The 14,957-nt window shown below is 52.1% G+C and overlaps 1 protein-coding gene across 2 annotated transcripts; it reads right to left on the reverse strand.

Moving 5' to 3' along the window:
• Nucleotides 1-49: 49 nt before the first annotated feature.
• IL17RE (interleukin 17 receptor E) lies at nt 50-14,693 on the reverse strand. 2 transcript variants are annotated; one of them, XM_023218488.3, is made up of 17 exons: nt 13,888-14,693; nt 13,513-13,687; nt 13,166-13,181; nt 12,422-12,541; nt 10,122-10,219; nt 9,720-9,879; nt 9,489-9,628; nt 8,326-8,394; nt 7,363-7,429; nt 5,660-5,835; nt 5,526-5,573; nt 5,401-5,446; nt 5,104-5,258; nt 2,387-2,455; nt 1,811-1,862; nt 1,632-1,730; nt 50-1,169 (listed from the first exon to the last, which is right to left on the reverse strand). In XM_023218488.3, the coding sequence occupies exons 1-17, from the start codon at nt 13,962-13,964 to the stop codon at nt 619-621; spliced, it is 2,118 nt and encodes a 705-aa protein (XP_023074256.1). In that variant the 5' UTR covers nt 13,965-14,693; the 3' UTR covers nt 50-618. The 2 variants fall into 2 exon arrangements, with proteins under 2 accessions (XP_023074256.1, XP_023074255.1); XM_023218487.2 differs by lacking the exons at nt 10,122-10,219; nt 12,422-12,541 and having other exon boundaries at nt 13,513-14,693.
• Nucleotides 14,694-14,957: the final 264 nt, after the last annotated feature.

Here is a 14,957-nt window from a genome sequence, read left to right on the forward strand (position 1 = left end):
CCCACAGGCAGGCTCCTCAGCCACACTAGAGAAGCACACTGTGTTTTTTAGTTTGTCATGTTTGTCTTTATTCATCTTTCTGGATCTTGGTCCCCACCGCTAGCAACCACCCATCCCACCCCCAACTCCCATTGTCCTGAACACCCAGAGCCAAAAGCCTCTTTTCCTAGGTCCAGAGTCCTCTCTCCCACTGGGCAGAGCCTCAGTGTGGGAAAGGGAATCCCTGGCCCCCAAGGAGGTTTTCTCTCAGCCGTCTCCCGACCCTCCTTCAGAACTGGCATGGCTCCTGCCTCCCTACCCCGGCCCCAGCCTCTCCAGCCTGGACTGGAGCATAAGCACACTGCTCTTTCTGGAGTTCTGGAGAGGAAGTGGGAAGACCGCCCTCCTCCATCAGAACAGGCGTTAGAGGAGCTCTCAGTCAAGGGAAAGTATGAGGAGGAAGAGGGACGCGCGGGGACTGGGCTGGGACTTCCGGTCTGTGAGGCAGGGAATAAGGCTTTTCGGCCAGTCGTCCTCGAGGCACCCCAAGGATTCCAGGGTCTAAGGTTCATTCCGGGGTTCTAGCCAGTGTTCGTTGCATTGCGGCCGCAGACACCCGGGACTTCGGTGGAGCTCTGCTCAACCTAGGTCTAGTCGGGCGGCCTCTCGTTCCAGCAGGCTGCACAGCTCTAGGCGGCTCCGCCTGCGCTGCCGCGCACCGAGGCGGCCCCAGCTGGTGGCCTCTGCGGAAGGCTGCGCGTCCAGCGCCCGCAGCAGGCGCGGCAGGTCTCGCAACAGGCGGTAGCGAGGCAGGGCGCGCAGCGGCGGGGGGATGTCGCCCTTGGTGCAGAGGCGACTGAAGTAAGCGAGCAGCAGCGGGCGCGGGGCAGCGTGGAGCAGGGCGAGCAGGGGCGTGGCGCGGAGGTCGGGGCCGCGGGCCGGGCGAAGGCAGGCGCTGCTCCACAGCAGCAGCACCGTGCCCTGCTCCCGCGCTACGCGCGCCCGCGCGGCCCAGAGCCACGGCAGCGGGCCCACGCGCGCCACGTGCCTCCCCTCCCACAGGTCCACGATCACGTCGCGCCCGTCGCCCAGCGCTGCCCTCAGCAGTTCAGCCAGCGCTCCCACCAGGCGCCGCTGCGCCTCCGAGTCCGCCGCGTGCAGGAGGAGCACTGGCCGCGCTGGGCCCGGGCCTAGTGGCGGGGAGCAACAGATGAAGGGGTGGAGGCTGAGAGACTACTCAGCCCTCTCCTCCCCAGTCTCTCCGGATACCGAAGGGTGCTCGCCTCTCCGCCCCCGCCCCTTGTTTGCTCTGGGGGTTGGTACCAAAAGCAGCCCTAGCCTATGGGCTAATTAGATAAAGGCACCCCTTCTTTCTGAAAAGAGGGCTAGGGCTCCAGGCTGGGCGAGTACAGCGCAGGCTGGATTTCTGCCCCACTAGCCTTTTGTCCAGAGACTTAGTACAGTGACAATCTGCTCAGAGGGCCCTTTGCCCTGCCTTAACCATTCCTGCCCACTTGGGGGCCTGAGGATCCCTGCCTGGGTAACAGAGACTGGGTGCAGTGCAAAGAGCTCAGACAGGGGAGGGTGAGGGGGCAGCTAGCCTCGGAGCTGGGCAGGTCTGACTACTCAGGTTATCCCCCAGGTGAGCTTACCTGACTGTGGGCGCCGGCAGATGAGGGCCAGAACAACACCCAGTAGGGTAAGGAGGGCCAGCAGTGTCAGGATCAAGAGCCCCAGGTGTCTGTAAGAGACTGAGTCAAGCAGGGTGAGGCCAAGCCCAGTTCCTCAGTGCCCAGCCTCCCTCTTACCTCCCCCTCCCCCAAGAACTCACCATCTGGACACAAGAGGTGCTTCCAGGCAAACTGGACATCTGACCGCCACACCTGAGGGCACAGAGTCCCCCAATCCTATGAGCCAGGCATATTCTCCTCCCCGGGGAGCTGAGTGAAGTATGGAGCTGGGGGAGAGGGGAGTTCCCACTGGCTAGGGAATTCTTCCCAGGTGGGTTTGTGTCTGCTCCAGCTCCTGGCCAGGCACAGCACAGGTCAATGGTGGCAAACTCAAGTGTGACAGGGGCCAAACTCGAAAAGTAAACTCAAAGTTGACCAGGGCTGCTGTGAGCACCTGGAGAGCACAGGCCCTGACTGAAACAATCAGACGGTGCTGAGCTCCAGGCCATTGTCACCATGCCAGAGTGCGGACACCCGGCACTAGGTTTTTCTGATTTTTCAACAGAAGTCAGAAATCCAGCTTTGTTTATATATGTAAATGGTGGTAAGTAATTTCGATTCAAAACACTGTGCTGGCCAAACCAAACATTTTTGCAGAATGGATTTTCCACGGGTGAGTGCTACCAGGGGAGTAGATGCCAGGGCTCTGTATGTAGAGTGAGAGTAGGTTTCCTTACCAGGACACAGTGCCCTGGCCTCAGGAAGGGAATGATGAGGTCTAGTGTCACTGGGCTTGAGCCCCGGGCCTGTAGAAATAAAGAGCAGAAAGGCTCTCCTGAGGGAGGTGAATCTGGCCCTGTCTGGCCTTGAGTCTTTGCCCCTGCTATTCCTCCCCACCATACCCCTAGTCCTACGAGGTTTAGGCCAAGTGCCACCTCTGACAAGAAGGCTTCCTCAGCCACTCCGGCTCCCACTGATCTTTCCCAGAGCTCAGCTCCTGCTGCAGTCAGGTATTTGTCAAACAGACAGACTCTGAGTGTGTCCTCTGTGCCAAGCCCTGAGGAAAGAAGGCGGGTGCGGACATTGTCTCTGTCCTCTAGCAGCTCACAAACCAGGGAGGCTGCCTCACTTTACTCTCCTGCACAGCTGAAGAGGTATCACAACATGTCATTGAAAAGAATAAGTTTTAGGGTCAGGAGACCTGGGTTCAGGCTTACCTGTTGCCTTTGTAGTCCCTAACTGTATGGTCTTTGCATGGAGGCAGGTTACCTCTCTTTCCTAAGCCTCGCTTTCCTCATTTTTATTTTTATTTTTTTATGTTTATTTATTTATTTTTTTGAGATAGAGTCTCGCTCTGTCGTGCAGGCTGGAGTGCACTGGCGCAATCTCGGCTCACTGCAACCTCCACCTCCTGGGTTCAAGCTATTCTCCTGCCTCAGCCTCCTGAGTAGCTGGGATTACAGGTGCACGCCACCACGCCCAGCTAATTTTTGTATTTTTAGTAGAGACGGGTTTTGCAATGTTGGGTGAGGCTGGTCTTAAACGCCTGACCTCAGGTGATCTGCCTGCCTCAGCCTCCCAAAATGCTGGAATTACAGGCGTGAGCCACTGCGCCTGGCCTACTTTCTTCGTTTTTATGTGGGGGATAATAATCTTTATTTTACTGGGTTATTGAGAGCATCAAATGGGTATATGCACATGAATATCTTTTTAAATAAACTGCAATGTATATTCATTTATTGGTAACAGCTATTATTAGTCTGTGAACTCCTTAACTGTGTTATATACTTTTCTTGTATCTCCCAGAGCCTGCTACAGGGTGGGAACAATGCATACTAAATTGGACAGAATTCTAATTAAAAACTTTTTTTTTTTTTTTTTTTTGGGAGACAGAGTCTTGCTCTGTCACCCAGGCTGGAGCGCAGTGGCCGGATCTCAGCTCACTGCAAGCTCCACCTCCCGGGTTTACGCCATTCTCTCGCCTCAGCCTCCTGAGTAGCTGGGACTACAGGCGCCTGCCACCTCGCCCAGCTAGTTTTTTGTATTTTTTTAGTAGAGACGGGGTTTCACCGTGTTAGCCAGGATGGTCTCGATCTCCTGACCTAGTGATCCGCCCGTCTCGGCCTCCCAAAGTGCTGGGATTACAGGCTTGAGCCACCGCGCCCGGCCAAAAACATTTTTTTTTAGAGTTCGAGTCTCATGCTGTCACCCAGGCTGGAGTGCAGTGGCATGATCATAGCTCACTGCAGCCTTGGACTCCTGAGCTCACACAGTTCTCCTGCCTCAGCGGGGACTACAAATGTGAGACACTGCACCTGGCCATCTTAAGCGTGACTTGGTCTTACATACTGTGTTACTATCACCTGTCTGCTTGGGAGCCCTCATACAATGCAAAACAAACGTATAAGCTGCAAGTGAGCATTTAAGAAATAACTGTTTGAAAGCGCTAGTCATGCTTAGTCAGCTTGGTGCTGTGGTATTAAAGGGTGTGTTTGACTGTGGTTTTTATATCAGATACATGGAAGATAGTCTGATAAAGTGCTCCTAGTCACGTAACAGGTGAAATTTGTCAGTAGTTTACAGGATTGTGCAGAGCCTATCAGCTGCATGGGCTCTGCCTCCTGGGATAGGTAACTTCTGCACAGGTGCCTCGTGGAGGCAGGAGAGTAGTGGTAGTGGACAGCTGGGTTCAAGGGAAGGCATCAGTATAAAATGTTTTGTTAGGCTAGAGCAGTGGTCCCCGACCTTTTTGGCACCAGGGACTGGTTTCATGGAAGAAAAGTTTTACACAGAGGTTGAAGGGGTTGGGGTTGGGGGAATGGTTTCAGAATGAAACCACCTCAGATCATCAGGCATTAGATTCTCATAAGTAGCTCACAGCCTAGATCCCTCACATGCACAGTTCACAATAGGGTTTGCTCTTATAAGAATCTAATGCAGCCACTGGTCTGACAGGAGGCGGAGCTCAGGCAGTAATACTTGCTCACCCTCCACTCACCTCCTGCTGTGTGGCCTGGTTTCTCACAAGCCACCAGGTAGGTACTGGTCTGCAGCTCAGAGATTGGGACCCCTGGGCTAGACAACACCTGAATGTGGGAGGGCCAGTCCCTTGCCTCTGTTATTCCTGTAAATTCAGAAACTGAAAGGATTAGAAAATGCTCCCTTAACTTGCAGTGAGCCGAGATGGTGCCACTGCACTCCAGCCTGGGTGAGAGTGAGACTCCGTCTCAAAAGAAAAAAAAAGGAAAATGCTCCCTTGAGGAATCTACTGTCAGCAAGTCAGCTGAACAAAGGCTGATCACGTAAATAAAGTAAACCAGATGGTAGAAGTCAGGTTTACTTTAGTAGGCAGGATTTGTTAGTTTCTGCCTTCCCAGGGTCTATCTCAATGAGGTGACAAGGAAATTGAGGGCTGTGCTCGGAGCAATAGGACCTAGTGGGGGCGAGGCCATACCTGGCTGACAGTGTACACGGGGGGCACCAAAGTGTCTTGCCCCAAGCCTGGGCGGCTCCAGGCAGCACTGAAGGTGGCATGCATTCTTGAGGAGAAGTGAAGAATCAGCTGCTGGGCCTGGGTATCCATGCTCACATTCCAGGATGTGAGAGACCCTGTTTGGGGCAGGGGGGGGGTGTTAATAGGAGTTAGGCTTTGAGTGATGAATTCAGGGCTGGGCTGGGGTTTAGCTTGGTCACAGTTGGGTGAGGATGAAATGGGGCAGGGGTTCCCAGCACAGTTTACTTATTGGCTCACCAGTCTGGTGGGGGCATTCAACATGGCTGCTGTTTCCAAAAGAGAACTGAGAAATACAGGAATGCAGGTTAGCAAGCTCCAGGCAATACCCACTACCCCACATCTCTTCTCACCCATGATTGTACCTTGAAGCAGAGCTGGGGGTGCAGATCCACCTTCTCCAAAACATACCACTGTGGGAGGAGAGAAGAGTTCATCAGGGAGAAAATTTATGGGCCCCAGCCCTGCCCACCCTGGTCCTGGGGGAACCTGTCCTCACCCCGTCTGACTCTCGAGCCGTGGCATTTGGGAGGTCTTTGCAAAGGGTATGCCAGTCTTGCCTCTGGCAGAGGGCAGCTTCCAGCTTCAGTGGGCAGCGGAGTGTCAGGGCCATGACCATCTGAGTGTGCTGGCTGTAGTCAGTGAAGTGCACTGACTTCCAGAAGTCTGAGCCATCTGGGCAGGTGGCAGGGTCAGTGGGTGAGGGTCAGCCCTGCTTCAGCCCCACCTTGCCACCCACATCCTGGGGGCAGCAGGAGATGATGTTTGTAAACGTAACCAGTACTGTTCCTGGCCTGAACAGGTACTCAATCAATGAGCATCCCTTTCATTATCTTTCTTTTTCTTTTCTTTTTTGAGACAGAATCTCACTCTGTCTTCCAGGCTGGAGTGCAGTGGTGCGATCTCGGCTCACTGCAACCTCTGCCTCCTGGGTTCAAGTGATTCTCATGCCTCAGTAGCTGGGATTACAGGTGTCAGCCACCAAGCCCAGATGATTTTTGTATTTTTAGTAGAGATGGGTTTTCACCATGTTGGCCAGGCTGGTCTCCTGACCTCATGAACTCCTGACCTTGTGACTCACCCACCTCGGCCTCCCAAAGTGCTGAGATTATAGGTGTGAGCCACCACGCCCAGCCCCCTTTCATTACCTTTCTGTTTTTTGTTTTTGTTTTTTGAGATGGAGTCTCATTCTGTCACCCAGGCTGGAGTGCAGTGGTGTGATCTCGGCTCACTGCAACCTCCGCCTCCCGAGCTCAAGTAATTCTCCTGTCTTGACCCCCTGAGTAGCTGGGACTACAGGCGTGCACCACCATGCCTGGCTAATTTTTTGTATTTTTAGTAGAGACAGGGTTTCACCATGTTGGCCAGGTTGGTCTCAAACTCCTGACCTCAGGTGATCTGCCCGCTTCGGCCTCCCAAAGTGCTGGGATTATAGGCGTGAGCCACTGCGCCTGGCCTCATTATCTTTCTATCCAGGGTCTCTCTTCTTTCCTTCCCAGGCCTCCATTCTGGCCAGCTCCTTGCTTCTCCCCCAACTCAAAATCTGCTTAGGGTTCTCTCAGAACCAGGAATGTCTTCCCCTCCTATCTCTCCTATCTAAATCCTGCCTTTTTTCTGACCCCAGCTCAGATGCCACTTCCTCTAGGAAGCCTTCTCTGCTTACAATGGCCCTTCTCGGGCTTCTCCCTTTCCTGAGTTCTTGCCCTACAGCCTAGTCCTTAACTATAATCCTGCCCTGTAAGTTCTGTAGGCTGCTTTATGCGATTCACTTGTGTCTGAGTGTCCTGCCTCTCCTTGAGAACAACAACGTGCATACAGCACTTCAGCACCAGCTGAAGGCAGAGCAGGTATTGAGATTTTACAGATGAGGAAAGTGAGGCTCAGAGAAGAGCAACTGACAGAGCTGGGATGGGAACTGGGTCTTCTGGCCCATCGTCTTAGGACACCATCTCCTAGGCCTCATATTTCTGAACTTCTCACGGTGCTTCAGTGCTCAGTGCTCTCTGATCTATTGGCAAGCTGACTGGTAGACTTGGCAGCCCTTTTCCCCCACTGATTCCAGGGAAAGTACCTGTATGCCTTCTGGGGGCTTCCCCCAGCACACGTGTGAAGTGTGTGTGTGTGTGTGTGTGTGTGCATGTGTGTGTGGGAGACAGAGAAAGGGAATGTGTGTGCACAAGGGTGCATGTCAGCAGCACTCACAGGCTTCCGGCCAGCTCTGGAAGGGACATTTTTTGCGCCTCACAGTGTCCTCTTGCAGGTAGGATGCCTAGGGGGACAGGGGAACAGGTGGGGAGGGTCAGAGGAATGGCTTTTCCAATCTCACTCAGACCTAAAACTCATTCTGACTTTACCTTACTGTGACGCAAGCTGCCTGAGCTGGCCAGGCATCGAGCAGGAGGGGGCAATGTGGGGTGGGGGCAACGGTAGGGAGGAACGCAAGAGCATAGGAGAGGGATAAGCAAGTGAGGGGCTAATTCCTTTCCTCCTAAAGAGAACTATCCCCAGAAACAAGTAAATCCTGAGGTCGCATTCCTGTTTTGGTCTTCTCTGGCCTCCACTCTCAGCCATCCCCAAGGTACCCAGTGCTCTGTGTTGGCTCCTGACTCTGGAATGCCAACATGCCCACCTGCTGTCCACCCTGGCAATTGCTCGTGGCTCTAGGTCTCTGCCATCATCCTCCCTTAGGTCTCCTAGGTGACAATTTCCCTTGCCTTTTCTGTCTAGTCCAAAGAAAACTTTCTGATATGTTCCTTAGACTTGTAAAGGACTGCTACAGAGGCCTAGAGGGGGCAAGACTTTTGGGGGCATATGGAACCCTGCAGTGGCCATGTACACACTCCTTCCTCGACTCCTCAGAACACACAGGGATGACAGCTGCCTATTCTGGCTCTGTGGGCTGAGGCCAGGTCTGGGCCAGGGAAAGCTGGGTTTGGATGGGGCTGAGGTTGGAATCACCCTAAGAAGGTCCAATGTTCAGCAAAATCCTTCCACCTCTGACCCTATGTGTGGCTCACAGCCAAGCTGATGCCACTCTTCCTAAGCATGCCAGTAACACCCAGTCCTTTTTAAACCCAGTTTACTGGAGATATACTTGACCAACTGTGCCACCTTGGCGACTTAGGAGCAGAGCCATGGACAGCCCACACCTTTTCCTTTGCTCACCTCTATGCACAGACAGGGCAGAAGGAATTCATAAGGCAGCTCTACAGTGTGGCCCCCAGACACAATTTTCTGTGGATGAAACAGCAAAGGAAAACAAAAGATGCCTGAGAAAGAGCATAGGCACATAGACAAGGGAAGGACAGCGCTGGGATCTTGGCCAACACATCCTGTTTTTCCTCTTATATGAGATACCTCTTCTCCGGATAAATCTCTCAAAGGTTGTCTGCTTAGTAATCTAAGCATTAGCTCTAGGTGCTCTAGGTAGAGTTGCGGGGAAGGAGACGGGAATACATTCCTTTATTGTGGCCCTATTGTATGCCAGGGTGTGTGGTGAGTGCTAGAAGCATTAAATCAATTCACTTATGAGGTATCCTCACCGTTACAAAAATGATGAGCTGAGGGTCTCAGGGGTACAGCAGCAGTCCCTGCAAATGGTACCAACTGTATACAATGGCATCCATGACAAAGGGAGGTTGAGGTGGAATGTTGGGGCCCAGGTTGGGAGAATGGGGGACATATCATTCTCTGAGTGGCAGGAACAAAGGGAGGGAGATGGAAGGGTACCAAGACAGATGTGACCATTTTGTTATGTTCTCAAACAGTACAACGTCTTAGGGGAACTGAAAAGGCTTTTTAAATGTTTAATTAACAATTATTTTCTCTTACTTGTCACTAACTTAAAGCTCAAGAAAAGGCTTCTTAATGCCTGAATCACACTGAGGATCCTCTCATTGGGGGTAAATACCACAATAATTTCTCTGCTCATTCATGGTTATTCAGGTCTGCTCCAGTTCTCTGCCTGCCTTTCCTGTTCTTCCAGGTGACAAGGCCCTCTGCCCTTTCTGTCTAGTCCAAAGAAGTCTTTCTTTTAATTTTTTTTCTTTTTCTTTTTAGCAGCAGGGTTTCACTATGTTGCCCAAGCTGGTTTTACACTCCTGGCTTCAAGCAATCCTCCTGCCTTGGCCTCCCAAAGTGCTGGGACCACAGGTGTGAGCCACCATGCCATGCCCAAAGAAGTCTTAATGATAGACCCTGCAGCTTGTAAGGAGGTCCTGGACAGTTACCATCCCTTTCTGGGCCTCAATTTCCCCATGTGTACAATGGGTGGCCTCTGTTGCTAGCACTGTGTGATCGGGCTTTTTACAGGGGATGACATGCCATACCTGGATATCATAGGGACTGCTCAGCTCCTCACACTCCAGTGCCCACTGGTGACAAAGACGCACACTGACCTCAGGGCCTGAAGGTATGTTCACCCGAATAGCCCGGGCCTCAGGCAGCAAATCAAAGGAGAACTCGGGCCCTGGGGAGAGGAAGGACTCAGTGGCCTTGTCTCTTGGCCTTAGCACCTCACCACTCAACTGAACCCATCTCCTGTTGTACCCAGTGCCCACCTCCACGCCTTTGAGAGTCCAATCTGGGAAGACTTTCCCATGCCTCTGGATCTGAAGGTTGGGTCCTTTTAGAGCGAAGTCCCTTGTGGGAGATGTCTGGGGAGGGTACGGAAATGTGATGGCGCTTCTCAGACAGGCGACGACTAGGCAGCGGCTTCCTCTAAAGGCAGAGAACAAGGTTGGCCTCGGGCCAGGAATCAGGAAACCTGGCTTCTGTTTCTGCCTCTGAAACCTGAGGTACTGTGGCAGTTGCTCAAACTCTTTTGGCCTCCCTAGATGTGTAACAGACAGAATACTTCATCTCCACACTTTCTGTCTCACGTGGCTGGAGAACCAAATGAGAGGCCAGAAAGCAAAGGTCTGTCGGGCATCGGGTAGGGCTGGAACTGAAAGGGAGAGTACCTGAGCAGGTGCTGGCATCTTGTGTCTCCTACAGAAATTGAATGTGGAAGACTTTTTGGATTTCTGTACCAGGAGGTGGAAGAAGCCCCACTGAAGACCTGTGTAGGTGGGGACATACTTACTATCTAGCCTTCATTACCCCCTCCCCTACCTGGAGATATGGCCCAGTGTTAGATAGTAAGTCATTTTATTTTATTTTATTTTATTTATTTATTTTGAGACAGAGTTTCGCTCTTTGTTGCCCAGACTGAAGTGCAATGGCACGATCTCGCCTCACTGCAGCCTCCGCCTCCCGAGTTCAAGTGATTCTCCTGCCTCAGCCTCCCGAGTGGCTGGGATTACAGGCATGTGCCACCATGCCCGGCTAATTTTGTATTTTTAGTGGAGATGGGGTTTCTCCATGTTGGTCAGGCTGGTCTCGAACTCCAGACCTCAGGTGATCCGCCCACCTTGGCCTCCCAAAGCGCTGGGATTACACGTGTGAGCCACTGCGCCCGGCCTGATAGTAAGTCATCTTAAATCAAGGAGGGTAAGGATGTCAAACTTCTTTAGTCTTGAAAATTACGATGCAATCAAGAAAGGATTAATTTCTTAAGCAGAGAAAAAGCTATATATACAAAGATACTCATTTTAGCATTCTTTTATTTGTCTCGCTCTGTTGCACAGGCTGGAGTGCAGCGGCGCGATCTTGGTTCACTACAGTCTCTGCCTCCCTGCTTCAAGCGATTCTCCTGCCTCGCCCCCTGAGTAGCTGGGACTACAGGCGGCACCCGCCACCACGCCCAGCTAATTTTTTGTATAATTAGTAGAGATGGGATTTCACCATGTTAGCCAGGATGGTCTGGATCTCCTGATCTTGTGATCCGCCTGCCTTGGCCTCCCAAAGTGCTGGGGTTACAGGCATGAGCCACCACACCAGCCTCTGCCTCTCTCTCTTTCCTTCTTTCTTTCTCCCCTTCCTTCCTTCCCTCCTTCCTTCTTTCCTTCCTTCCTTGACAGGGTTTTGCTCTGTCACGCAGGCTGGAGTGCAGTGGCACAATCACTGCTCACTGCAGTCTTGAACTCTTGGGCTTAAGCAATCCTCTCACCTCAGCCTCCTGAGTAGCTGGGATTATAGGCATCCGCCATCACGCCTGGCTAATTGTTGTATTTTTAGTAGAGATGGGGTTTCACCATGTTGACCAGGCTGGTCTCAAACTCCTGACCTCAGGTGATCTGCCTGCCTCGGCCTCCCAAAGTACTGGGATTACAGGCATGAGCCACTGCACCCAGCCCTGTGGCATTATTTCTAACAGCAAACATTTAGAAAAATTAGACACTGCCAGTTCTTTTTTTTTTTAAGACAGGGACTCACACTGTCATCCAGGCTGGAGTGCAGTAGCGCTATCTTAACTGACTGCAACCTCCACCTCCTGAATTCAGGTGATCCTCCCACCTCAGCCTCCCAAGTAGCTGGGACTTCAGGTATGCACCACCATATCCAGCTAATTTTTGTATTTTTTTTTTGTAGAGATGGGGTTTTGCCATGTTGGCCAGGTTGGTCTCAAACTCCTGGATTCAAGCGATCCACCCACCTCAGCCTCCCAAAGTGCTGGGATTACAGGTGTGAACCATCACACCTGGCCCAGAAACTGCCTTCCTTTTTTTTTTTTTTTTTTTGGGGAGACGGAGTTTTGCTCTTGTCGCCAGGCTGGAGTGCAATGACACGATCTCAGCTCACTGCAACCTCTGCCTCCTAGGTTCAAGTGATTCTCCTGCCTCAGCCTCCTGAGCAGCTGCTAGGATTACAGGTGCCCGCCACCATGCCCTGATAATTTTTTGTATCTTTAGTAGAGATGGGGTTTCACCATGTTGACCTGGCTGGTCTCGAACTCCTGACCTCAGGTGATCAGCCTGCCTCAGCCTCCCAAAGTGTTGGGATTACAGGCGTGAGCCACTGTGCCTGGCCTAGAAACTGCCAATTCTTAAGCAATGTAAGGGCATTCAGTATGTACCAGGCACTGAGCTGAGCAATTAAAATATAGAGTAAGAATGAAGATCCGGCTTTACAAATAAATGGTAATAACAATAAATCCATAGCTTTTAATTCCAAGAATCTCAGCTGAAAAAAATACCGTCATAAAATTGTACAATTGGATTCATGAATATCAGTCATAGAGTGCTATTTTAGGATAATCCAAGTCCCCGTTGAGGTCACAACAAGACAAATACCTGTTCTAGTGAGTCCCACTTGCTCAGCCTAGGCAGTCGCTCAAAATGTTCTCTTTACTGAGAATGGCCCAAGGGCCTGTTTCTCATACCTGAGCGACCTGACAGCAGATGTTGGCACAAACAGTGGAAACAGTGCCAGACTCGCACACACCAAGGCTTTGTGGAGAAGAGGGCCCACCAGGTGCGGCAAGGGATATGGGCAGAACTTCCTGGGAAAGATGGAAGGGAAAGCAAATGATAGGGTCTAAGAAGGTCCCTCCTACCTCAGACAAGCTGGATTTGAGGCCAAGCTCTGTCACTTACATCCTGGAAGTATGACTTTGGGGATTATAGGACCTGTCTAAGGATCAGTTTCCTCATCCATAAAGGGGGTCTGTTATAAAAATCAAAATAGTAGTGCATGGGAAAATGTCTTGTGAATTAGAACATACCATAAAATAGGAAGGATTATTGTTGTATTACTGATAGAAGTGAGGGATCAGTTAAGGGGAGGAACCAACATATACGGAGCACCTGGAGATTTACCCATGTTTCTCATCTAATCCTCCTTACAGATCAGAAGCAACATTGCCTTTAGTGTACAATCATTTCTACTGTGCTACTACCCCTCAGAAACTGAGGGTCAGTTGGAGGGGTTAGGTGCACAGTCTGAGGCCACACGGGAGTCTGGCAGAACTGCAACGTGAATCCAGACTTGTCATGATTCCAAACTTTTTCCTTGATATTGTGCTACTTCCCAGGTTGGGAACCGAAAATTAGAATGGAGGGCTTGCTGGGCATCTGGAGAAATAGTGGGCGTGGGGAGGAGCAATGGGGCAGGAAATGCGACTCACCAGTGAAACTGTCATCCTGAGGCACAGGGCCCAGTAGGGAAAAGAAAGGAGAGAGCTATTATTAGGACGGACTCCCATAAGGAGCATTCTTGGGGTCTTCGCTTAAATCAGCGAATTCTGAGTCCCATAGCTAATAGCCCATACCCTCTGGCTCTTACCTTCCCAGCTCCACCCTGTCCAGGCCCTCAGCACAAAGGACCTTGGCTACCCCTTTGAGATTATGTAGAGGACACATGGAAGCTGCCACTAGAGCACAGGGACTGCAGAGGTAGCACAGGGCGGGCAGGGGAGTGGGGAGCTTTATGGCTGTGCTAGGCAGGTGTCCCTACCTGGCAGCAGCACCTTACCATGTGGGAGGCCAGAGGACAGCGGGTGTTCCAGTGGGGCAGGTGGGGACAGCCAATCTCAGCAGAGTCAGAGAGGTCGATGACTACCAGGAGGAGAGGCAGGAGCAGGGCTGCCGGTCTGAAGCTCCCCATGGGCTTCTGTACAATTAGGGCTCCCAGAACATGGCTGCATGGCCTGAAGGTGGGTAGAAGGGCCTTGCTGTGCAGCAGCGAAGAACACAGTACCAGCAGGAGCCCTCGCCCCAGCCTGCCCTGGCCCCGCCCTGCCTGAAAGCTCCTCCTTGATCCCAACCAGCCAGCCAGGCCACATTCCTTCCCCTCCAAATGGAGGGACTGAGGAAAGCTTGTGCCCCCCAAAACCCTACTGCCCCCCACCTGAAAGACAAGGGGCTCCTGCTGTGACTAAGAAGTAACAGGAAAGGAACTAGCATCAGGTTGGGGGATGCACCCATTTCTTAGCACCTCCTACTCCTGAAACACACTGCAGATCTGACCCACCCATCAGCACACTGTTGAACTTGTGTCTCCCAAAGACATGTGCTTCACCCCCTCACTTAGAGAATTAGCCGAGCTCTTAAGCACTACTCAGCACTGGGTGCTGGAGATACAGAGGTGACTGAGGCACCATTTAGAGTGGGGAGGAAAAAAGCACTCTAGGATGCACGTGAAACCCGTATGTACCCTGGCTTCCCACCTGGTTAACTCTCAGGACTATAGCCAAGTTCTCTCTATCCATGAGCCAGGACCAGCTCTTCTAGGCAAAGGGCTCCATACCAAAGGGGCCTCTAGCTTCAAGGACCCACTAGTCAGTACAGCCTGCTCAGGAAGCCCCAGAGCTCATAGCTGAGCCCTGGAGTGGAGGGAGCGGGCCCCACACACTGACCTGATTTCCTGTGGTTTCCGGTGCTGGAGAAAGGCTGACGAGGCTCCATCTTTGTGGGAACCCTCCCCATCATCCCACAGCTTCCTCCCACTCATGGAGCATCTGAGCAGCTTCAGCCCTTACCTTGGTAACACACACACTGGAAAGAAAGTTGGGGGCACACCTACCAGGTCAAGGATCTTTTTTTTTGAGACCAAGTCTCACTCTATCGAGAGTATTTTTAGGCTGGAGTGCCGTGGCGCAATCTCTGCTCACTGCAACCTCCACCTCCAGGGTTCAAGCGATTCACCTGCCTCAGCCTCCCGAGTAGCTGGGAGTACAGGCGCCTGCCCCATGCCTGGCTAATTTTTGTATTTTAGTAGAGACAGGGTTTCACCATATTGGCCAGGCTGGTCTTGAACTCCTGACCGTGTGATCCTCCCACCTTGGCCTCCCAAAGTGCTGGGATTACAGGCGTGAGCCACTGTGCCTGGCAAAGGCATCTTGAGATTGTTATTGTCCCCCTGCAACTCAATCTAGACCACCTTTCAGTGGCCTAACCACAGCCTGCTTTCGACCAATT

This window comes from Piliocolobus tephrosceles, chromosome 2 (genome assembly GCF_002776525.5).
Source record: "Piliocolobus tephrosceles isolate RC106 chromosome 2, ASM277652v3, whole genome shotgun sequence".
Classification (NCBI taxonomy): Eukaryota; Metazoa; Chordata; class Mammalia; order Primates; family Cercopithecidae; genus Piliocolobus; species Piliocolobus tephrosceles.